At 46.2% G+C, this 24,376-nt stretch overlaps 1 protein-coding gene across 4 annotated transcripts in view; it reads left to right on the top strand.

Annotated features, from left to right (window-relative positions):
* The window catches only part of TLK2 (tousled like kinase 2), a 2,417,851-nt gene that overhangs the window by 454,298 nt on the left and 1,939,177 nt on the right, over positions 1-24,376 (top strand). For all 4 annotated transcript variants that reach the window (XR_014968435.1, XM_085624076.1, XM_085624079.1 and 1 more), the window contains one exon: positions 8,082-8,153. Coding sequence is in view for 2 of the 4 variants with exons in the window: in XM_085624076.1 (XP_085480202.1) it covers positions 8,082-8,153 (72 nt within the window). In the remaining 2 variants the exon portion in view is untranslated. The remainder of the gene's footprint in view (positions 1-8,081; positions 8,154-24,376) is intronic.

Genomic DNA, 24,376 nt, shown 5'->3' with positions numbered 1-24,376 from the left:
TTGTTTGTACAATTTTCTTTGTTGCTCCGCCGTTTTCGGTGGGCTTTAGGACCTGAAACACTAGTGGTTTTGATGTTACGTTATCTGAATGATCTTCTTCACCCAAGGATTTATTTTGTTTTTGGGCCTTAATGAATATGGGGTATAATTTGTTTGACGATTGCTTTTCCTGATTTGAGGGGGAGTTAATTGTAACCTCCGTGGAGCCGTGAGTGGACTGACCCAGCTCTTTCTAATTTGTGAAGTCTTTTGACGTTTTAATTGTTTTTTTAATTTTTTCTTCTTTCGTCGTGACAAGTTTACGTTGGTATTACTAATTGGATTTTCCTGTTCCTTTTCCTTATCGGGGGTTCCTTTAGTTTCTATTGTTTGAAAGGTAGTTATTAGGTCCATATTTTTGTTAGTGATTAAGTTTGTACGATCCTTTTTTTTAAGCTATTTTCTTGGCTGACTTGCTCAGTTATTGGAGTTATTCTATTGCCTGTTTATTTGCATCGATTGTATTTTTAGGTCTTCAATAAGGTTGGTGAGCACTTCCGGGATTGATGCCAATTTGTCAATTGTTGGCCCACAAGCGCAGTCTGTGTTTAAAGAGGTTGCGTATACTTGGGCTCGTGTTATCAACTTATTCAAGTTAGCCAGTTTTTGGTCAATTCCGGATATTGTTGTTGCCATGATGTTGAGCAGATCTACTTGGACATCCATCTTGTTTGATTGATAGTTCAAAGCCTCCAATGTGAGTTGGGATGTTTTAAAGAAAATGTCCCATATTGTTCCTGCGTCTGTCGTTGCTTCTGAATGTGTAATGTTAGTGGTTTGGCCCTGATTGTCCTTTACCGGATAGTTATTAAGGGAAGCTACACTTTTGGCTGTTGGATGGGTTTGATTTTTATCTCTGCTGTTTAGAGTTGTGTGCTCTGAAGTATGAGTCAACCAGGTGTTGGCATCATCTCCTTCTCCTCCTTGATTTTTTTCTTCTGGACCCTCGTTTGTTATGGCGTTTTGTATGGTGGGTGACAATACTGTATAAGTCATTGTTTGTGTTTTATTATCAATTGCACTTATATCCACATGTTGTTCCACGTGTTGAGAGACGTTTGAAGGGGGCTTGTTGATTATTACCTGTACCTCAATTGGTTGTTGGGCCCTGGTGATCTGAGATTGCTCTGGAGATTTTTGTAGTAGTTGTTTCACGGTGGTTTCTGTGAAGTTTTTGTCCTGTTTTAATAAAGGTTCTCCGTTCATCAGGAGTTCCTGGTCCATCATGGACCCCCATGATTGTTCCATTTGTTCTTTTTGTACTTGGACCTGCTGTGGCCCAGTAAAGGTTACGGGATCTATATTAAATTGATCTTTCTTTAAGTTTAAATTTGTGGTACCTGAGTGAATAAACGGTGGGATTGGCGATGGTAGCCGATGATCCCATCCTTCTTGCTCATCATAATGGGATAACATTGCATCCGCCGGGTCTTTTAAAAAGTTAAACTTATTTGGTATACTAGTCGATTTTGCAAACATTCTGTATACTGGTGAAATTAAGGGCTGCACCGCACCTTCTGATTTTACTTTATTTTTTGATGTTGGTCCTTGAAATTTCTTTTTCCTTTTTGTTAGTGGAAGTATGGATCTCTCTCGTCCTGACCTCATAATATTTGTAGAATACACCTTTATTGCTCCTGATTGTGTTCAACTTTCTACTGCAGAACCGGCCTGGTAGTAACCTGTCTCAGTTGGTGTCCCAAAACACCCCCTACTGTCCTTGAGACTTGGGCAATAGGCTTGAATAAACTACACGCCTGTACCCTTCTATAGTCACAGATACCGGTAATACTGAGCACTAGAAAGGTGCACTATCCACTGTGAGCTGTGGCTTAGGGCATTAACCGCCGGTGGTCATGACCATAGTGCCCACAATCCATGCCGAACTCCAGGGGGCAGGTAATAGACCGATACAAAAAAGTCGCCACTCACCGGTCTGTGGGGGTGCGGTGTAGAGGTGCAAGTCCACTGCAGTCGTAAGTCGGGCCGTGTAAACAGGAGGTAAACAGGAGGTAGTCAAGGGATCAAACAACCGGGGAACCAGGTAGGGGCGGAGGGATGGATAACCACCCCCCTGCACCACAGGTCGCGACAAAGACCAGCCTCAAGACCTCCACCGCTGTTACAAGCCACCAGTCAGCCAGTCAGCCGACAGCCACGGCCACAGCCTACACCCCCCACCGACCGCTATTGAGAACAGTGGGCTGATCAGCGAGCAAATGCTGTGTTCAGTATTTGTGTCTCCTGCCCTGTTCAAAAAGGCAGGGACAGCAGTGGGCAAATGTTCTGCAGCACCGCCCGCTGAAGTTTCCGGTTCAAAAATGATTTCACAAGTGTTTTTTTTTTTTTTTGCTCCCCTCCGTGGGGCAAGTATCAAGGCTTCAGATGTTCCGAGGGGGGCTAGCGGTGGGCAGGCACTCGGCAGCGCTCGCCTCCACCGAGGTCTACCGCTTCATGTAACACACGCGGCAAAGTAAAATCCCCCACCACGGCTCCGGCGGACCTCGAAGAGATGCAGAAAGGAGTGTGACCACGGCCACTAAATCCCCCCACAGCACAGCACTGGCCGTTCCAGAAACCTCCGTCACGAGTGCTAGCTGGAAGCTCACGGTGCTCTGCTCTGCCTCGCGGCCCACCTCTGTGCCTCAGCTGGGTCGCTCCTCCCTGAGCTCGCCTCGCCCACCCGCTCGGGAGGCTGTCACTGTTCCGGGAGTCAGCACCGTTCTGCTCCGCTCAGTCCGCAGCTTCTGCCTCCGCTTCGAGAACGAGAGACTTGCTTCCAGCAAGACAGAGGGGAATTGAAGCCTCAGCAACTTATCTGCTGCCTGACACCGGACGTAGCGGTATATTCAGTTTAAAATCTTTGACATCCTAAACCCTCTCTAAATACTTTTGGAAATTTTCTTTTGATGTCACCCAAAACACTATCCTCAGATTTCAGATGAACAGTTTGAATGTTTTGTTTAAGAATAATAGGAGTGGAACTCCCTGGATCCAACATAACCCCCAAATCTGCTTGATGGAACCAGCTAATAATACTGTCGCCCTTCTTGGAGACATACACCTTCCCTGATAGATATCTTCCACCATATTCAATTAAACCTACAAAATACCCCCACAGCGGTATAGGTTCACCCCCATAAGCCAAAGGGCGTATATCAGGTTTAAGTAATTTCACCTTCCCAGCAAGCTTTTCCGGAAAAAATGCTTTTGAGATAATAGTAATTTTAGCTCCAGAATCAAACAAGACTTTTGTCCTCTAACCTTCAATTTGAATTACATCTAAAGGAGAAGATCTATGCTCCCCAGAATTATTTTGTTGTACATCAGCTTGAATCTGTACAACAATTTGACCACATACAAAGTCCTCTTCCTGAAGCTCAGTCTCAACCATTTTGACATTGCCAGTAGAATTTTTAGTTTTACACACAACCGCAAGATGACCCTTGCGCTTGCATTTCACACAAGTTGCCTTCAACGTCGGACATTTTTTGTCATTCGCATAATGCCCAAGTTTATCACACCTAAAGCATTTAGGAATGAAAGCTTTTGATTTACTCTTAACAGCATCAGCATATTTAGACATGTTTTTACTACCATTCACTTCTTTCACAATTTGAACAGCGACTTTCACATCATTTTTCAAGGTGTCTACACACTTTAAGGAATGTTCAATTCTTTTCGCAACCTGCAAAACTCATCTAAAGAGGGTTCATCTCTTAACCAGAGTTCTTCACGAACCTTCTCTAAGTTGCATCCTAACATAAACTGATCCCTTATCCTCTCTTCCAATAGCTGGTCAAACCTACAGGAAGACGCAAGCTTCCTTAGCTGAGTAACATAAACTTCAACTGATTCACCTTCATTTTGGAGCCTCTTGGTGAACTGATAACGCTCTAGTATTGTGCTAACTTTAGGTAGATAATGATTATCCAACTTTTTAATACAAACTTCATATTCATTTAGTCCCCTGCTTTCAACAGCCGAGAGATCAGCTAAATGATCAAAAACATCTTGTCCCTCCGAACCGAGACAATGTAAGAGAAGAGCAGTCTTCCTCTCTGCCCCTAGATTACTACCACATACTTTAGCATATCGCTCAAATACTTTTTTCCACTTCTTCCATTTGATAGTGGGTTCACCTGGTTCTGATAAAAAAAGGAGCAGTCACATTCTGCATGGTTTTACAAAGTCAAATAATGCTTTCCAATGTTCCTGCAATTCGTGTTGAATGTTAATAAAACACCATGAAATTAAAACCTAAGATGCTCCTTCTACCTCTTCTTTATTTATTTTTTTAAATGAGAGAATTTACCATAGTTTAATCATTGCACTCAAGATAATATAATAATTATACTATGGCAGTATCCCCTCAAAGAATGACACACTACTTGAGTTCTGCAATTTTAACAAAAATACTTATAGCAAAGTGAAAGAATGTACATTACAAGCAATAGCAACAGAAACCCCAGTGTAAAGCGAGTGAATCCGTTGAATTTTACTCCACAGGCGAACGAAGCATATCCCCTTGATTGTCCCTGCATAGCATGAAAGACAATCCTTGCGCATTCGCTGCTCAGTGTTTTTCAAACCGTAATAAAACTAGACGAGAAAGCACTGAGGACGGTTTGCACCAGAGTTGAACCTGTAGCTTGGCTCCTTAATTACTGCACACGTCCCTGGTCCAGAACCCCCACCTTCAAACCATTACATTCTCTAACCTTGGTAACAGTTAGAACATTCCTACATCATAACAATGAGCTAGAGATACCAGATGACACATGCAAGGCATTGCTCTAACATCCAGAATACCACAGATACACTTTTAGGGACACTTCTGTGCTCTTAAAACAACACTATACAGTGGCCAAAACTGGTTTCTTCTACCCGATTCGCCCGGTTTCAGACTACACCAAGCAGTACTGAACCAAAGGAAAACGTCACTATTCGCTGTAAGAGGCATTTACGTCTCCACGCTCTACCAGCAGCCTGGCACGCAATGTGCATTTTATAACTAACACACGCACACTCTCACACCTCTCTGTCTCTCCTGTGTGTGCAAAACAAAGTCACATGATATATTATACGCTACCAGTCAGGTGGCATTTTTGTACAGGCATTGCACTAAAGCTTCACGCATCGCTATGCACTACTAACCCTTTTGGTAGCGCATTATTCCACACGCTATCGGCTAAGAGATCATTATGCGTTCGGAACCCAACACCACAGTGCACCACAGACTGCCATACTGTGCTCTCCAAGTAGCGCCATGATGTGATGTGGAAACTCGCCTCGCCATCACGCACAACTTTAGGGTACACCATGCTCCCTCCTATACAGTACTCACAGCACCCGATTGTGAAGTGCATCTACCGTAGGGAGCCCTCCTCAGCACTACACCCAGAAGGTCTCCTGGTGCTATGTAATAAGGAGTTGCCAATGGGTAACATTTGCTTAATTTCCTTATACTCATCTTCACAATAAAACCCCAGTACTAATCCAGGATGTATATGCATTTTTAGAGCTCACGCTGTTTTTGCTCCTTTATGCTAAGAATTCTTGCCTCTTGGGCACGTTAGTGTGCACTGTGTAGTTTGCATAAGTGTTTTTAGCGAATCAGGACATGAGTATTTAGTGAACTTCTTAGTGCAAGTTAAAGCAAAGTTTGCGAATATACCCTGCCTCTGTCAGTTTTATTTGTGGCATGGACCTATTTTCCTTGTACATTTACGCTACACGCTCAATTAAAGAACGGGTTTTAAATGATGTTCACATTATTTCAAAAAGGATAGGAGCAAACGTTTCAGCGTGTGCTTAATATGCGTATTTCAAATGCAGTTAAGCAGTTTATTCACGGATGAACAGTCGTGCAAATAGGGTAAGGTTCACTTCTTTGTGGTTTAAAATGTTTTCACGTTCATTTGAGATCAGAATGCTCATCTGAGTGCCAGTTCGAGACCTCTACAATGAGCGGAAGGCTGTCTACAGTTGTGCAAAGTATGTTTTATAATTTCTGTTATGTTTTAGGAAGAGCTGGTAAACCTGCATGTGTTAAAGACTAGTCACGCTACCAAGATGGCTCAGTTACAGATTTTGAATTAATTAGGATGGAAACATCCATTGCAGTTATTTTGTCATGCAGACTTTCATAACCGCGTATTTATCAAAACAATTTGCAATGTTCAAGTATATATTTGCATTGGATTTTTATTTTTTAATTATGTCTTTTAGTGTCCTATAAAAGCTTATTACGGGATAGAAGATACTGCCTAGTTAAGTTGAACAGCTTAGTTCCAAAAGACTGGTTCTAATCTCGATTCCATACTTTACCTTGTTTTTTAGTCCTGGGTAAATTGCTTTGCTTTCCAGTGACTCCCTTGTCCTGAAATAGTTTGAGATTGCTTAGAAACTAACTAGCCACTGTAGTAAGCGCTGTTTAAATAATTGAGTTTAACTGAAAACCGTTTGTGTTCTATAGGTTGATAAAAAGTGCATAGAATATTGTGCACCTTCATGATTTTTGTAGGATTTGTACATAAGAATCCTAAAATCGCTCAGTTCAGGGGATTTTGGATAGGTCTATTTGACACTTTACATTTCCCCCTTTATTTGGTAGGCACCTCATTCACAAATGTACTTATTAGCTCCGTGTTACTCTGTTTGCACACTGTCTGAAAAAAGATCCTTTCAACCAGTTCTCTTCATGTTGTTGACCCTTGGACTGGGTGAGACGGCACATCCCGTGTTGCTGCAGCTCTCGCTGAAATGCTTTTTCTTCGCAAGGTATCTTAACTAATTACTAAGTTGAAACATCACAGTGCATTTAAGTTGGTTATATGATAATAACCTGGTAAAAATAATAAGTTACTCTTCAGGCACCCCTTGGGAGCAGAGTGACTGCTGCCCTCTTTGAAACAGTGAGGACTACTGAAAAACAAGCATAGGCATAGCCAATTGGTCTCGCCTTTGGAACCTTATAAGTGTTTAGCCATGCAACAGTTGTTGTTGCACCAAGGATATTGTGCTGCATAACTAAATACTTATAAGGTCCCAAAAGCGAGACCTATTGGCTATGCCGATGCTTGTTCAAAACTTCTGCTGAGACTAGTAAAAGCGACAAAATACCAATTTATGACTTCTGACCTTCATAGCAAATGGAACTTTGTCGTAGTTCGAGAAAGCATGCCGTGGGAAATTGTTTCACAGGTTAAGCCTTTTACAGTATGAATCTGTAGTTGATGACAAAGCAAATAGTTGAATAGTTTGCTTCATGTTCCTGTCTTGATGCTTTACATTTCTTTGAGAGGAAAGAGCAACATTGCACTTGCTGAATTGTGTTAAATGGATAATTCTCTGACCGTTTTGGTTCCCATTTTCAACCAATTTCATGGGGTGGATATTTAGGAGAACTGCACTTCCAATTGTTCTGGAAAAAAATACTGTGCGAAAAATGTCTTTGCATTTTACCTCTCATAAATGTCTATCATTTTTGTGTTCCCTATTTATATATTTTTCAAGAAAAGGGGTTATTTCCCTCTTTTGAATAGAAGTAATAGTCCCAGTTGTATGTTTTTCTTTCTCTTACACATTCATGTTGTGAAACACTATCTGAAGTTCCCCTAGCAGTGCTTATGGACAGGGTAGTTTTATTTTTTAAATGAGATTTTCTGACAAAACCTATGTTTCATCGATTTGCTCCCAATAAAGTGCTAATGTTTTCAGACGAAAGTGCATTTTCATTTTATATGATGACTTGCATTAAAGCCTACTGAGATGAGTGTACACTCAGAAGTTAGACACATGTGGAAATATACTAAATGATATTTCTTTTTTCACGGACTATAAAGTAAATATGGATAAATATCAAAATGAGAAAGTAGAATTCTGGGTTAGTAACGGCAGAAATGTCAAGGTAATTACCAATAAATCATGAACCTTAAACTGAAATATCCTGTATGTTTTCATGTATTTTTTTGGTTGAACTTTAATACCACTGCACATGTTATGACCCTCTGGCTTAACATGTTATCTTTTCGTTTCAGGGTCCTTTAAATAGTGAGTCATCCAACCAGAGTCTATGCAGTGTGGGGTCTTTGAGCGACAAAGAATTAGAGGTGAGCATCAGTTGAATGCGTTTGACCTGGACTTCTTGCTACCTATTGTTTCTCTAATTGCCATCCAATTAATTCATTAACATCCAATTGAAAGGCCATCATTTCTACACCTTCCAGTCTCCACCTCATTTTGTTTGCATTTGTAATTTTTATATCAACCAAATTGTATTAAATTTAGTAATACACGGCTGCATCCACATAATCCACATAAAAGTAAAATCATGAAATAGCATTCCACAATTTGAACAATGGGTACTGACTGCCCCCCAACCACAATGTAACTTTATGAAAGCAGTTTATAATGCTCACATCACTTTCCCCATATCTTCATGTTTTTGAGGGCAACCACGGGCCTCGTAGATGAGTCGGTCTTGGCGCACACACTAGACGACACCCCTCCGCCATATTTCCAGGGTGGGGGCCCTGGGAGCTTCCAGTAGCTAAACCACCCCCATTCTCCTCTCAGCACAAGATTCACCAATTCCCTCCAATAGTCCCAGTAATGTCTCTCGGGGGCCCAATTCAATGTTATGATCCAGGATCGCAGAGATCTCCAGTGTCACTCCCTCCCAGAAGGGCTCTAGGCGTGGACAGGACCATACCATGGGAAGGAAATTAATATTTGGGGCTTGGCAGCGTGCACAATTAGTTTGCTCCCCCATCTGCTTCAAGCGACGTGTAGTTAAGTAGGTAACATGAAGATAGTTGACCAGGACCATCTGCAGCCTAGCGAAAATAGCTAGTTTCCGCAGGATAAGACAGGCCTCTCTCCTGTCTTAATCTTCTAATTCTCCCACCCAGCCCTCCCTCCTACGGCGTAAATGTGAGTGATCCAGGGCATTGATTAGCAGGGACCAATAAATTGTCGATGTTGCTTCCCTACCTAGACGACCCATCAATTTGTTTGCGTCAAGAGGGCTGTATTCAGGCATCTGCATATCAGCTGGGGTGTGAGTTAAAAGGGCATGATACATCTGTAAGTAACCGAAAAGCTGTGTTCGTGACAAGCTATATTGTTCCTGCAGCTCTTGCAAGGACATCAGGAGCCCTTCTTTAGGAATGTCACCCAAGCAGGTAATGCCAATGAGGTCCCGGTGGGAGAAACCCGCAAGGCTGGCCACCTGACGGAACCAGGTGCCCTGCCACAGAGGTCATACCTGAGAGGCGGCGCATCCAGAGGGTGAGGCACAAAGACGGAACCACTGTGGACAACGAGGCGCCATATAGAAGATACAGTAATCCGTCAAAGCTCAGAAGATGTTATTCAAGTTGATAGTCAGGATCATCTCAGCCCCACAGTGAGCCACTCATTCACCAGACCAGATGAGTGGCAAGATAATAGGCGTAGAGGTCTGGGGCACGAAGGTCTCCGCCAAACGACGACTTCTTGGCTGATGCATAGGCCATTCAAAGTTAATTTTGAGGTGAGGGAGCGGGACCATGCCTGGGGAATATGGGGTAGGGATAAATCACCAGGACATAGAGGTATCATAGCAGGAACATCATCTTAAATAAGGCAATGCGCCCCATTGGGTTGAATAGGAGATGGCTCCATTTATGTGAATCTCAATCCAGTGTTAATTGAAGAGGGAGAAAATTAAGAGACCAAGCCATGTCCAGAAAACAAGAGATGTGGACCCCAAGATACTGAAGAGTTCTGTCTAATAGGGATATTGGGACACCAAATTCTTCCTATCGCATCACCAACCACCGAAACCAGGACACATTTGTTAGCGTTCACCCGAATGCCTGATTCCTCTGCGAATAGCCAAAGGGTCTTGAGACACCAGGGTTCCTTTGTCTGAGGGTCATTTAGGAAAAGCAAAACATCATCCGCATATAAGGCAGTGCGGTCTCTGTATGCCTCTGCGCCATCCCTGAACGTGCGCGTTGCATCTTATTAGGCGCGCCAACGACTCTTGACGCGTGTCCCCACGAATAGGGAATGGTCAGGAGAGAATCCCTCTGACTCGGACCTCACAGACTGGGCGGTATGAAGCAGTTTTGCTAACTTGCAGAAAACAGGGCCGAAGCTGGCATGCTGAAGTACCGCTGGAGACCTTATCAAAGGCCTTTTAAAAATCAATCCGGAGGAGAGCGAGTTCTCCTCCCAAATGAGTTGCTCTGTAGAGGGCTTGCTGCACCCTTCAAATGCAATGGCAGGTACTGCTACCTGGCTTAAAGCCACACAAGCCTGGGTGCACCATATATGAGGGGGTTTGGCTGATCCTGGATGCCAACACCTTTGCAGCTATCTTGATATCGGGATTAATGAGGGGTATCGAGCGGTATGATGAACAGCGTTCTGCCGGTTGGCCAGCTTTGGGCAGGACAATGATGGTGACGACATTGAGATCTGAGGAAAAGGAACTGCGTTTCAGAGCATCGGCATAAAGGGCTACTAAGTGTGGAGACAAGAGATCACGGTACCGTTTGGAAAAACTCAATAGGTAACCCGTCTGGGCTGGGGGTCCTTCCTGATTGGAAATCAGTTATTGCCTGTTCAGCCTCTTCCGAGAGAGCAGCAAATCTAGTTCACACACTAAGGAGGGGAGAATAGCTGGTAGGGGAGTATCCCCAAGAAGGGGGTGACGAGATTCCTCTAGAGGAGGTGGGTGTGCCGCATAGAAGTCTTGGTAATAGGCTATAAACACTGGGCCATTGGCAGGTAATTCCTTACACAGGGCACCAGAATCATTTTTAATAGCTGGGACCACCCTACTGGAAACCTCCTGGGTTGCTAGCCAGTATAGTAACTTGCCTGATTTGTCACCCAGTTGCATATACTCTTTGAGTAAACGCCCTTCAACATTGTTGCGCCTCCTATAAGGAGATCTGATGGAGCTTAACCCGCACCATTTCCAGTGAGTGGGCAGTGTCCTCTAACAAAGATCCCTCTATTGCGTTTTCAGATGCAATGCATTGGGCTTCAAGCTCAGTAATGTATGCCTGCTGTAGCCGCTCATCGCATTGCACATACTGCTTAAGACCACCTCGGAGGGAGGGCTTACTTGCTGCCCATAAAGTACTGCGGGAGACCACGGAACCTTGGTTTTCGTGGAAGATCTGTATCTTCTGTTCCACAAATTCCGCGCACTTCTGGTCCATGAGATACCACTGTTTAAAGCGCCACATTGGACGGCACCATAGCAAGATACAAAATGTAAGTAATTAGCTTCCAGTCACCCCTCTCTACCAACATACCACCCCTGAGAATCCCAGTAGAGATTGTTATAGGGAATGTCTTATGAAGGAGTATAACTGTTCATCTTTAACCCCTGGCATAGCCCGTATGCATAATGCACGCAGTAATTTCTGAAGCATCCCAGGAAAGAGCAGTGAGTTTCCATGAGGTGGGGCAGCATTGCGTCTGGTTTGAGTCGTCTAATATAGCGTAGAACAGCTGATCTTTTAATATGGTTCCGAAGACAGTTTACGATCCATAATATGACTTTAACCATAATGGCACTGTAAATAAAGATATCTGGAGTAACCCAAGCCCCTAAGGGGCGAGAGCGGAAGGCGAGCCAGTGTTTCCGAAACCAACCCAAGGATGTAGCAAACAATTGTTGAGCGCTTGTGTTGTGAATAACTGAAAATTAAAAACATCAAAACCGCACAGTCAAACATTGTACACCCAACACCCTATACTTCTGTCCCAGAAGCACATGTCGCCCTTATAAAGAACATTTTCTATGAACTGTGGGGGGAAGGGAGACAAATATACGATCCGTAGCTCTGTTTGCCTATATCAGGATAATCTGGCCTGACAGCAATGCATTAAAGTGAAACCGTAAATGATTAGTTTAGTGTAAATGCGGGCTACACCCCCACCTCTCAATCAAGTCAAGTAGACAACAAACAGTGTAGATATCCGCTCCAGGTGCACATCCAAGGAGCCCCATCCCCTACCACAGGGTCCAAGCACACCTGTATTAAAGATAGTGTTTATTAAAGTCACGGAGCCAGGCAAGCTCTCATTAGATTTGAAGATTGCTGGGGTATCGGATTACGAAGCCTCTTGGTCTAGGGCATGATGTGATCCCACCGCCGGACCATGGCTCAAGAAGGTCCGTCTTTTACCCCGGGCCTGCTCCTGCCTCCTAGATTTAGTGCAGCGTCTGCGATGGCTCTGCCCCAAGGGTGAGTCCCGTGGCTCACTCCTTGCCACTCCATTTTGATTCTCCATGCTCCATTCACAGTGGTCCCTGCTCTGTTGACAACTCCCAGACCTGCTCAGGGGTGTCGAAGAAGAAGGTGGAAGATGCAAAAAGAACTTCGAGTCTGGCCGGGAAGAGGAGAGTACAGCGGATGTTGAGCGTGCAAGTTATTGCTTGACCTCTTCGAAGGTACAGTGTTTCTGCTGGACTGCTTTAGTGTAGTCTGGGAAGATCAGGATTTTGGCACTGGTGTATCTACGTTCAGGATGGGCAGCCAAGGTGGTTAAGGATACGTGCCATGACTGGACCAGGAAGGACTTAAATGGGAGGTTTTTTGGTCAGAGCACAATGTGCACGCTCCACCACAATACAGTGGGACAGTTTGTCAGCTGGCAAACAAGAGCGGAACAAGTCCTCCAGAAGATCGTCCATTTTGGTTCCTTCCACCCCCTCCAGCAGCTTAATCAGGCAAAAGTTGTTCCGCCTAGAGTGGTTTTCAGCATCCTCAGCTCTTTCAGTAAGGGCTGCAGTTGAGAGACTTGGCGTTTGAGAGTACCCACTTCCTCTCCAGTTGTCGATGTCCGTGTTCCTGCTTCCGTGGCCCTGCTTCCGTGGCCCTTTCAGCTACCCTACGGAGGTCTTGGCGCAGAAGGGAAAGATTGTCAAAAAAACCCTATATTTTATCCTTCACCGCCTCCCCGGAGGCCTGTATCCCTATCGGGATAGCTGACAGATCAACAGGCGTTGGCGCTGTGGATGCGGTTGAAGAGTCCCCAGGGGCGCTTTCAGTCTCGGGTACCGATGTGTATTGGTCCATTTTAATTTGAGTACCCTTGGGAGGAGGAGGCATTTCACGGCCCATAGCCAGGCACAACGGTACAGCCCCTTCAGCTCAGCCCAACTACAAAGCAGATGTATGAAATAGGGCCCTAGCTCAAGTTCACACAATATCCCGATGGTCCCCCAGGCAGATCAGTCTGGTGGTCAGTGGGGTCTGCCAGAGGCTGACTTGCTTCCTACTAGGCAGCACGAGCAGTCGGTAGGTGGCAACCCAAAGAGTTCCTTGATGGGGGGGGGGGGCTAAAGGTGGGATAATCGCTTGTCTACTAGAGGAAGGGGAGGGCAAGCAGAAAGAAGTGTACGAGCCGCTGCGAATGGTCCCCTGGGGCCACAAAATCAATGTGGGGTGGGGGCACGTCCAAGCAGGATTCTCCCCCTCTCTGCGGGAGGGGGGAGAGAAAGGGAGTTCCTCTTCAGCCGCTGCAGCCACCCCCTAGTGGTGTCCGTCACTACCGCCCCTGCAGCTCCACCTGGGTGAGGAAATACTCAAAACTTAGACCGCAGCTGGCATGGCGCAGGGGGAGAGTGGGGGCAGCCACCCCTCACATTATAACCTCTCCCAGGGGTGGCCCAGTCCCGTCCCAGCCCCGTCAGGCAGGTAGCGCAATACAGTGGGGCAGCCGCAGTCACTGTATGATAGTAGGCGGTGGAGGGCAGCAACCAGAAAAAGGCTCAAAGTGCGGCAGGCCTCGGACCTCGTCTAGACCCACCTGGTTCCCTTCTCTAGGCTCATCAGGAGAGGCAGACATGCCGATGGGAGGAGGAGGGGGAAAAGAAGAAGCACCCACTTGGGACCCAACAGCTGTTCCCATTCCTCCGTCTGTGAGATTAGGTCGACTGCATGGCCTGGCCAGGAGCCCACAGTCTTGTATGGCGGTAGCCCGGTATGGCGCGGCCGCGCCAGTACGTCCGTTGCAGTTGAGTGAGTGAAAGGAATCTTGCTCCCTCCCACAAAATTAAGGCCACCAGCAGGTAGTTCCCGGTCAGTAGAGCCAGCAGGGAAGAGGGCCTGTAGGTCTCCATGCCAGCCGTCGCGTCACAGCATTCTGGCTGCCATCAAGATGCTCCCGGTCCCCATGCGGTGATTATCGGAAGACTGCCCCGGTGGCCCACCGTGAGCCGCGTGGGAGTCCAGAGAGGACCCACCACACAAGCACCACTGGGGGCCCCCATTAGGAGAGTCAGGGTTGTGCTGTCAGGCAGGATGTTGAAGATTGATGATCGGGCGTCAGGAGCTCTCCTAAGAGCTGGCCGCTGTGAGAAGTTGGCCTGATATATGATGTCACTAATTCTAGTGTACACCTTGTATCATTCCAAACAACCCTTATGGTGATTGGTTGTAAAGTCAACCTTATAGACCAGCTATCCTAGTGGTAGCATGGACAAGAGCAGTCTTAGGCTAAACTCTGAATGGCATGTGAAGCCAGCTGTTATACCATATGTAATCCCTTGAATACCAAATGAAAGGACACCACAACAGATATATATATATTATGAGATTAGAGGTAAGTACAACACAGTCTTATTTAAGCATACATTAAGTCACACAGGTAAGTAATACAGTTAGGCCCTAGGGGCCACGCAAACCATATACTAAGTAAGTGGTATAAGGACCACTGTCACGGAAATAGGATAGGCCTAGGCCTAGGGAATCGCTGGGGCTACCCTACACTAGCAACAGTTAGGAAGTGGGAGGCCCACGGGATTCAGGTGCAGAGTGGAAACACTCGCGCGTAATGCGTATAATCGACAAATAGTACAGTTTAGAATTAATAAGATTTAGGACACTTCTGGAGTAGCTAGGAAGTCGAGACTTGAGAACTAGACACTAGGATAGTCAATACCCTGATGAGCACCGGAGTACCCAAGTTACCTAGCCCACAGGCTGCGGGTGCATAGGTGTGAACTTGCGTCGGGTTTCGTCGTCGACTCCTATGGATGCCTGAAGGAAAGATGCTGATAGGCAGTCAGTGAAGAGTGTCCGGTGGATCCCAAGGCCGGGATCAAGAAGGAAGGATACCTGCAAGCAGAAGGGACAGAGTCTGGGTCACTAGCCAGTGACCACGTGGAACCAGGAAGGAACCAGGCGATGTCGGGAGATTGCAGGTGAAGAGGTGAAGCTTGTCGCAGCAGCCGCGGGTACCAGGAGACGTAGAGGACGACCAGGACCAAGAGGCGATTTGTCCCACGAAGGCTCTTGCTGTCGGCGTCGAAGTCGAACTAGGACTCACCAAGCCTTGGCAAACGGAACCCACGAAGAATGGAGGACTTGCTTCTGGTGCAGACCAGGAAGGTCTGGGGTGCTTCTCGTTTACAGAGGAGCAGGAGCCAGTCTGGAGGAGCCAAACCAGCAGTGGAAAATTGAAGGTGTCGTCGCAAAGGTTGCTAGCCAACGGGCAAGCAACCGGACAGACGCGGCAAGCAGGAAAATGCAGAAGGGCCCCACGCAGGACTCGTGGAGTGTGGGGGGCTGATCTTCGGTGCAGATGGTGCTTTGGGTTGGGGCTTCTCAATCCCCGGTGCACAACCTCGAGGATGCCTCAGAAGCTGCGCTGGAAGATACTCGCCACTTTTCTGAGGTAGCCGGTCCCACGTCTCTCGTCGCCTCCACGGATCCCAGCTCGGCTGTGGATGTGGATCAGGGTCGGAGAAGTCTGGAAGTCAAGGCTCTGGTCGGGCTCTGCAGTCGGTCCCTCGTAGAACTTCAGCAAAGCAAAGGGTAAGTCTCTTGATGGTGCCTGTTCGCACAGGGTGGCCACTCCTTGGCCACAAGGGAGATTCTTCAGTCTTCTTCTTTCGTCGAATGTCGAAGGTCCAGAGTTTCTGTTCAAGTTGCAGGTTCAGGATAATCTAATCTAGCAGGGCCCAACTAGCTACTAATATACTGGGCTAGTGGGCTGGGCTACCTGCAAGGTACCTCCTATGGGTGGGACCAGGAAGGGGAGTGGCTACACCCCCTTTCCTTTGTCCAGTTTCGCGCCAATGCTGGGGCTGGAGTGCCCCAGCACCGGTTTGAACTGGACTATGCATGGAGCACCTTGTGTGCCCCAGGCATGTCTCATTCCTTTCAGCCCTCCCTGCCCCAATACACTAAAGTCTGTCTGGGGAGGTGCTAGCACCTCCCCAAGCAGGAAACCTATTGTCCAGGCCTCCCTGGCTGGGAGGGCTCCCAGCAGCAGGAGGTCAGACTCGTGTCTGTGGCAGCAGCATCCATTTTGTGATGCTGAGGCTTTGGTGAGAGTTAAACAGCAAAGTAGGATTTTAACATGTCTCTCCCTCTAGAAGGAAGGGATAATATCCTCATCCCCAGAAATGGGATGGGGTATTATTCCAAAGTGTTAGACACCTTACACGACATGTTTTGATAAAGCCAAACCATAGTTACCATAACCGTTTAAGATTATAAGGCACTTTAAGAGTATATGGTAGGCGATATCATAGAACAGCTATAAGGACATGGTTCCGAAAGCTGCAGACAGGCTCAGCTCATGCTAGAGCACCATCTCACATGTTACCAAGCACTCTGCCTCCAGCATTGTTAAGGCCTTCCATAGGAGTGACTGATAGGTACACATGTGTCTATATATAAGGGTAGATAGAGGTATACTATATCTAAGCAAGGGGTGATTACACGACCTTGCCCCAGCTGAGTGATCAGCCAGTTGTGTCTGATTGGAAGGCCAGACCAGGGGTGGCATAATACATGCTGCAGCCCCTGGGAGGCCTAGGGTACACCTATGCCCTGGGTACCTAGGGTACACTGTACAGGGTCCAATAAGGTGATCCTTACCAATTGGGTATGTACCTAGGGTACATGGAGTCCATTTTAAAGAGAGAGCAGACAGCCTGAGACCCTGAATGGCAGGATCTCAGGCCAACTAAGTCAAAAAACCAGCTAGACACTAGGCAAAAAGTTGGGGTTAACCATAGTCAGATATCCACCTTCCTACAGCTGCCATCTTGGCCACCTTGGCCACGCCCCTATGAGTAATTTTTAGTGAGATTTTACTGGTTTTGCACATTAATAGCCGTGTCATAAAAGGCGATAAAGTGTCCAGGAACAGAATAATATAATGGTGAAGACCTCTGTAGCAACTCAGCTCCCATTACATCCTTAAGACAACCCCAGCCCCCTAACACACACCCTACTTTCCCCAAATAAACAGGTGTGATATGTAGAGTATGTCATAGAGCAATTTGTTGCCCACTCAACCATGGGTTTCAGAATTCACGAAGGGTCACAATATAACTTAGCAGCCTTAGAAAATAGTCAAGCAAAGAGGATTAAGGCTCTCCATCTAGGTGGGAAGATTAAATGCCTTTTGTCATCTTGGCTATATATCCATAGAGATTGTCACAAAGCCAGTAAATTATCCGTGTCCTTTAGTAAATGCCTGGTATTCTTGTCATCACCATTGTATCCCACAATGTTCTATACCACAGGTCAACAGTAGGGAGAGAAGCCAATTTTTTAATCTTTGCTATATCCAATCTTGCAGTCAACAGCTGTTGAATACTAGCTTTCAGTCTTGGACATTAATTTCTTTTATGTGCAAGGTGTAAGGCCCGTACCACTTTACTTTGGTCTGCAGGCATAACAACGCCTGCCTTTGATGTTAATAGCTGCTAACGCTTTTTGTAATATATCTGTTTATGGGGATTGCTCCATCAGATATGCAAAGGTGCACTGTTACTCCAGTATTGTAGCTTTCATAGATTCACATGCCTAAATCATTCCCCGTCGTCGAGACGGGAGTCTCCGGTACATAAAAAAGCATTGCTTAGTATTATAGCAAACTGAAAAAAGGCCTAGGCCCATTTTCCTTTTGCAACCCATAACCATCGTTATGTAAAAAAGGACTAAACTTGTCTCTGAACCAATCAGAGTCCCTCACCCTCTAGAACACTCCTGAGAGAACCTTTTGCCCCTCAGATTTTCTACCGCACGTTGTGCTAGCGAGTCTCCTTTGAGCTCTGCTTTTTTCTTCACCAACTCCTGAGAATGGCTGACAAGGAGAAGAAAGGTTTATTTAGAGCCTGCGCCACTTGTTCAAAGAAAAGGCTATATACAGACGACCCTCATAAGGATTGCATATACTGTCTTTACCCACACCATCAGGCAAAGGAATGTAAGGTATGTCGTACCTTTTCTAATAAAACGCTGAGGGAGCGTGAAGGAAGGCTTTTATTATGGCTTCAAAAACTTAAGACCAGGACAGACGTCGTGTCTAGTGACAGTGATGAGGCGTCTACAACTTCTAGGAGATCAGAAAAGAAGCAGATCTCCTCAGGCTCATACCTCTGGGAAAAGACCTGAAAGGCTCTTAAAAAGACCGCGATTGGGTCTTCAGGGCGCAGTCACTCAATCTACTCCACGTATGGAAAAGGAGAGCAAGGGTCATGCTTCAGGGGTAAAACACACTAAGAGGACTAGCTCAGAGCCCTCAAAATCACCCCCTAAAGTTAAACATTCTCTCAAGAAGCCAGCCTCCACACCTTCTGAGGAGAAATTGGAAAAATCTTTGTCGTCGACGGGAGCGTCAACGAAGAAAACTGAGGTAAAACTTACTATTAAAGCTATATCTCCATCGACGATGGTGTCGTTTACGGCATTGTCGACGACGAGAGCTTCGACGGCATCGACTACCACGATTACGTCGTCGACGGGATCGTCGACGGTAGCAACAACAGGATCGTTGGCGGCAACGACGACGACCGTAACAGCAGCTTTGACAGCAGCATCGACGACGATAGTTTAGTCGACTGGCCCGTCGACGAGAGAAAAAACCCCAGAAAAACAGGATTTTGCCAGGAAGAGGAGAATTACCCCAGATCAAACCTCTCCAAGCAAGGTGACACATCTAGTACCATCCCACCTGTTAGAGGAGGAAGATAATGATGGACCTTTTGGCTACGCCAGTAGCCCGTCTCAATTACATGTAAAGTGCCAAGAGGATGATTGGGAAGACGAATATAATGGGGTTTCAGGATCGTCCCCAGCAGCACTATGGCAAGGAATACCAGAAAGAAATGGATCTGCAGTTTGTTAGATGATTATAAAAGGAGGCATCCTATACCTCATACTTCTCAAAGAATACCGGCGACTACATCTCAGCCACACTCTATTCCATGTACCCCTGTGCGACCGCAAAGGGTTTTACCGGAGTTCTTGCCTAGATCACCACTACCACAACAAGATCCATTGACCTCTGATGATGAACAGGAAGAGGGATAGATAACGGACCCTAGTAAAGAGTGGGACGATTATCTAATTCCGTCGCCTTCATCTCCTTCACCGAAACCTTTTGATTCTCCTCCGGAGCACATCGGGGGGTTCCATAATCTAATAGCGAGAGCTACAAAGAGATTTGCGCTCACCATGTCATCTGACAAAACGGAATGTTTCTTGTATGATTTCAAGGAGCCATATCGCAAGGCAGTTAGATCTCTCCCGATTGTCAGTCATTTATGGGAAGAAGGTCTCAAGGTCATGGAGACACCAGCAACGGTTACTCCAGTACTCGCAAGACTGGACAGGAAATATAAAGCGCCCTCGGATGCTCCAGCTTGTCTACTAGGCCACTCCAAGCCGGACTCAGTTATAACCCAGGCGGCTCAGCAAAAATCAAGGAATCCATCAGCTCCAATTACGACACCTCCCGACAGAGAGGGTAGGCGCTTGGAAAATGCGGGGAAGAGATTTTCTTCCATGTCGGCCCTTCTAGTTAAGGCGGCGAATGCCCTGGCCATTCTGGGCAGGTATGATAGACAAATGTGGTGCGACCTCTCGCCTTACATAGGCAGCATTCCAGAAGCTGATAGACAGGAAGCCAGAAAGATCCTCCAAGAAGGAGAAAGGACTTCGGCTGAAGTCATAGATTGCGCAATGGACATTGCGACCACGGCCTTCAGATCTTTGGGAGGAGCGGCAGTCTTACGCCGACAAGGATGGCTGAGAGCAACAGCGTTTAGGCCTGAAGTCCAGAATGAAATCTTGGACCTTCCCTTCAATGGAGAGGATTTGTTCGGGAAACACATCGAGGCTTTGCAGAGTATCAAAAAAGATAGACACCGCAAAATCACTAGGAACGCTGCAATATAGGAAGGTTCCTTTTCGAGGCTCAAGAGGTAGGGGCCAATCCTCCTATAGAGGAGGTTACTAACAAGGCAGATACACTTCTTACTCCACCTCATCTCAGCCCTACCGTCAACAGTATACACAACGACAAACAGGAGGTTACACAAAATCTACTCCTAGAGGTCGAGGAGGTTGTCTGGGGGAAGGACAATACCAGTCGACAATGACTACTTTTTGACTCCGGCTACACCTATTCCTCTTATGTCACATGTTCCCCTGGGTGGAAACATTTCTTATCTTCAAAATTGGCAGAAAATAACTACGGACCAATGGGTCCTCAACATAATACAATTCGGACACGCTCTAGAGCTTCTGCAAACGCCCCCTTGTACGCCACCAAAACATCAAGAGGTCAAATACTTGCATCAGATGCGTCGGGAGATTCGGACAATGCTCCGAAAGAGAGCAATAGAACCGGTACCGAACTCCCAGAGAAGAAGGGGATTTTATTCCCGTTTTTTTCTAGTCAAGAAAAACGTTCTCCGATGGCATCCTGTTTTGGACCTCAGGTCCCTAAACACTTATCTCGAGAAGCAATCTTTCAGAATGGTTTCCCTCCAAGATATTCTGCTGCTATTAAACCCAGGAGATCATATGACCAATTTAGACCTACAAGATGCATACTTTCACATCCCCATCTATCCTTCCCACAGGCAGTACCTTCGGTTCATGGTTGACGGAGAACACTACCAATTCAAGGTACTGCCTTTTGGCCTGAAGTCAGCCCCGAGAATTTTTACGAAATTCCTGGCCCCAGTGGCAGTGGTTCTAAGGAAGCAGAAACACCAAGTATTTCCTTACCTCGACGACTGGTTAGTCAAAGCACCATCAGCAGCATCGGCCCGGTCGTCAACAACGCCTTGCGTGGAACTGTTTGCCAGATTAGGTCTGACTTTAAACATAGAAAAATCATCTCTTCAGCCGACACGAAAGATCACCTTCTTGGGAGCGATACTAGACAAACAAAGCGTTCCCCTCCAAGGAAAGACAGCTGGGAATAATATCTCTATACCGGACTTTTATAAAAAGAAAGTCTCTTTCAGTACGCAAGTACAAATCATTGCTGGGAACGATGTCATCTTGCATTCCCCTCGTACCTTTCTGCAGGCTAAGGATGCGTCCGTTGCAAGAGCAACTGGATCTACAATGGCATCAGGCGGAAGGATCCTTTGACGATATACTCAGGGTAACGCCGACCATGGTCCACGCGGCAACATGGTGGACCCAAAAACGGAACATCTCGCAGGGTCTTTCATTCCTTACACAACCAGCCCCACTGGTGATTACGACAGATGCGTCCTTGGAAGGCTGGGAAGCGTTCCTTCAGGACCTCCAAGTCAGCGGTCGCTGGAAGTTGCACGAACAGCAAATGCACATCAACCTCTTGGAACTCAGCCGTCCACTTTGCATTGTTAGTGTTCCTACCAAGGATAAAGGGATCAGCTGTGTTAATAAGAACAGACAACAGCAATGCACTATTTAAACAAACAGGGAGGTACAAGATCACTCTCCCTGTCTCAAGAAGCCCAAAAGATATGGGAATGGGCACTGCAACACAGGATATTCATAACAGCGGAACATCTCCCAGGGGACCAGAACATCAAGGCGGATACTCTCAGCAGGCTCAAATTCACCTGCCACGAATGGGAGATCGACCAAGGGAGTCTAAAAAGCATCTTCCAAAGATGGGGAAAACCAACCGTAGACCTCTTCACATCAGTGGAGAACAAAAAATGCCAGTTCTTCGCAAGCTGGCTTCCCCAACGGGGATCTTGGGGGGGGGGGGGGGGGGGGGGGGGGAATGCTTTTTTGATGGCATGGTCAGGCCTCTTTGCCTACGCCTTTCCTCCAGTTCCCCTCCTGCCGCGTGTTCTTATGAAGATCAAAAAAGAAACGTGCAAGATAATCCTGATAGCACCATGGTGGCCCAGGCAACACTGGTTCGCGGAGCTTCTACTACTGTCGGAGGAACGCCCGGTTCGCCTCCAGCCAATACCGTCACTCCTGACGATGTTCCAGGAGGAAGTACTTCATCCGGATCCGAAATCACTGCACTTAGCAGCCTGGCTCCTGAATACTGCGAATTTCAGCATCTAAACATCCCAACGGAGTGCAGAGAGATACTATCTAGAGCCAGAGCGGATAGTACGAACAAAACGTACAGGATGAAGTGGAAGAGATTCTGTTTATGGTGCAAAAGATGTAACATTCATCATCTGAACTCTGCTGCACATGAGATTATTACATACATTTTGCTTTTGGCAAAGTCTGGTTTGGCTCGTGCATCTATAAAGGTACACCTAGCCGCAATATCACGCTACAGAAGGACTTCCTCTGGACCATCTCTGTGGTCCGCAAGAGTCATCAAACAATTCATGAAGGGATTGTTCCGGGTTTTTCCCCCAGTAAAGCCTTCACCACCTCTCTGGCAATTGAACATTGTTCTTTCCCAGTTAATGAAACAGCCATTCGAGCCAATACACAGGGCAGATCTTAAATTCCTGTCGTGGAAACTTGCACTTCTCATCTCGCTCACTTCAGCCAGGAGAGTGGGGGAAATACAGGCTCTCGCGATCCAAGACCCTTTCTTACAATTGTAGGAGGATAGAGTGATACTCCGGACTAATCCAAAATTCATTCCAAAAGTACCAACTGATTTTCATTTAAGTGAGCCACTAATTCTCAAACGATTCTTTCCTCAACCAACAACAGCGGCGGAAAGAGCTCTTCACTCGTTGGATGTCCAATGCTGTCTAAAGTTCTATTTGCAAAAAACTAAGCCTTTCCGCAAGTATTCACAACTTTTTGTCGCCTTCAGCGCAACCAGGAAGGGTTTCCCTTTGTCAAAAAGGGGAATTGCCAGATGGATTTCCAGTGCAATAGAGTATTGTCATCAGGCAGCTGGGCGACCTCTGAATGCACGAGTCCGTGCCCATTCGACAAGAGCAGTGTCCACCTCTACTGCTTTGTTTGCGGGAGTGCCGATCCAGGATATCTGCAGGGCAGCAACCTGGACAAGTACGCACACCTTCACCAGACATTACTGCTTGAATGCAGCCACAGGAAGAGATGTGGCAGTGGGAGAAGCGGTGCTGAGGAACCTTATCCATTTGGGAAAAAGGGGGTGGTGATGGACAGAGTTTCTGAATGATGCAGAATACTCTTACCAAGTCAAGAGATCATGGTTTTAATCCATCACCGTTATCCAGTAATAGTGAGCCCTCTTTACCATCCCTCCTTCCTTTATTGGCTAAATTTGCCCATTTTATTGTTTATTGTATTAGATGCAATTTGCAAAGTATTTTTATGTGTGTGTATTGGTATAAGGATATCGCTTTTATCACACTACATATGTTCCCTTGTTCCAGGTCTTGGGTAACAAAAAATGTGCAATAATGTACTGCTCGCTATTCTGATTCAAGCATGTGAATCTATGAAAGCTCCAATACTGGAGTAAGAAAAACAAGTTACTTACCTGTAACTGTAGTTCTCCAGTATTGGAGCTTTCATAGATTCACATGCAACTCACCCTCCTCCCCTGAGAGGCTCACCTCTGATTTAGCACAAAATGTTTTATGGCACAAGTGCACGGAAATCTGACGGGCAAAAGGTTCTCTCAGGAGTGTTCTAGAGGGTGAGGGACTCTGATTGGTTCAGAGACAAGTTTAGTCCTTTTTTACATAACTAAGGTTATGGGTTGCAAAAGGAAAATGGGCCTAGGCCTTTTTTCAGTTTGCTATACTAAGCAATGCTTTTTTCTTTACCGGAGACTCTCGTCTCGACGACGGGGAATGATTCAGGCATGTGAATCTATGAAAGCTCCAATACTGGAGACCTACAGTTACAGGTAAGTAACTTGTTTTCTTTTGGCAGTTGGGAATACTCTCACACTCTCGTCTGAACGTCACTGGCTCAAATTATTTAGATGAACTTCCTCCACCTAAAGCGGAAATTAAAAGTCTGGGTTTTTGGGATAGACCGTCATCTCACCATGGAAGTCCAAGTAAGAAAACTCACTGCTTCCTGTTTCTGCTTGCTTCAGTCCCTGAGGAAAATCTTGAGATGGCTCCCTCCACCACTCAAAG

The sequence above is a fragment of the Triturus cristatus genome, chromosome 1_1, assembly GCF_964204655.1.
Source record: "Triturus cristatus chromosome 1_1, aTriCri1.1, whole genome shotgun sequence".
NCBI classification, from domain to species: Eukaryota; Metazoa; Chordata; class Amphibia; order Caudata; family Salamandridae; genus Triturus; species Triturus cristatus.
Note: the sequence above shows the minus strand (reverse complement) of the source record. Positions and strands in the feature narration are given on the sequence as shown.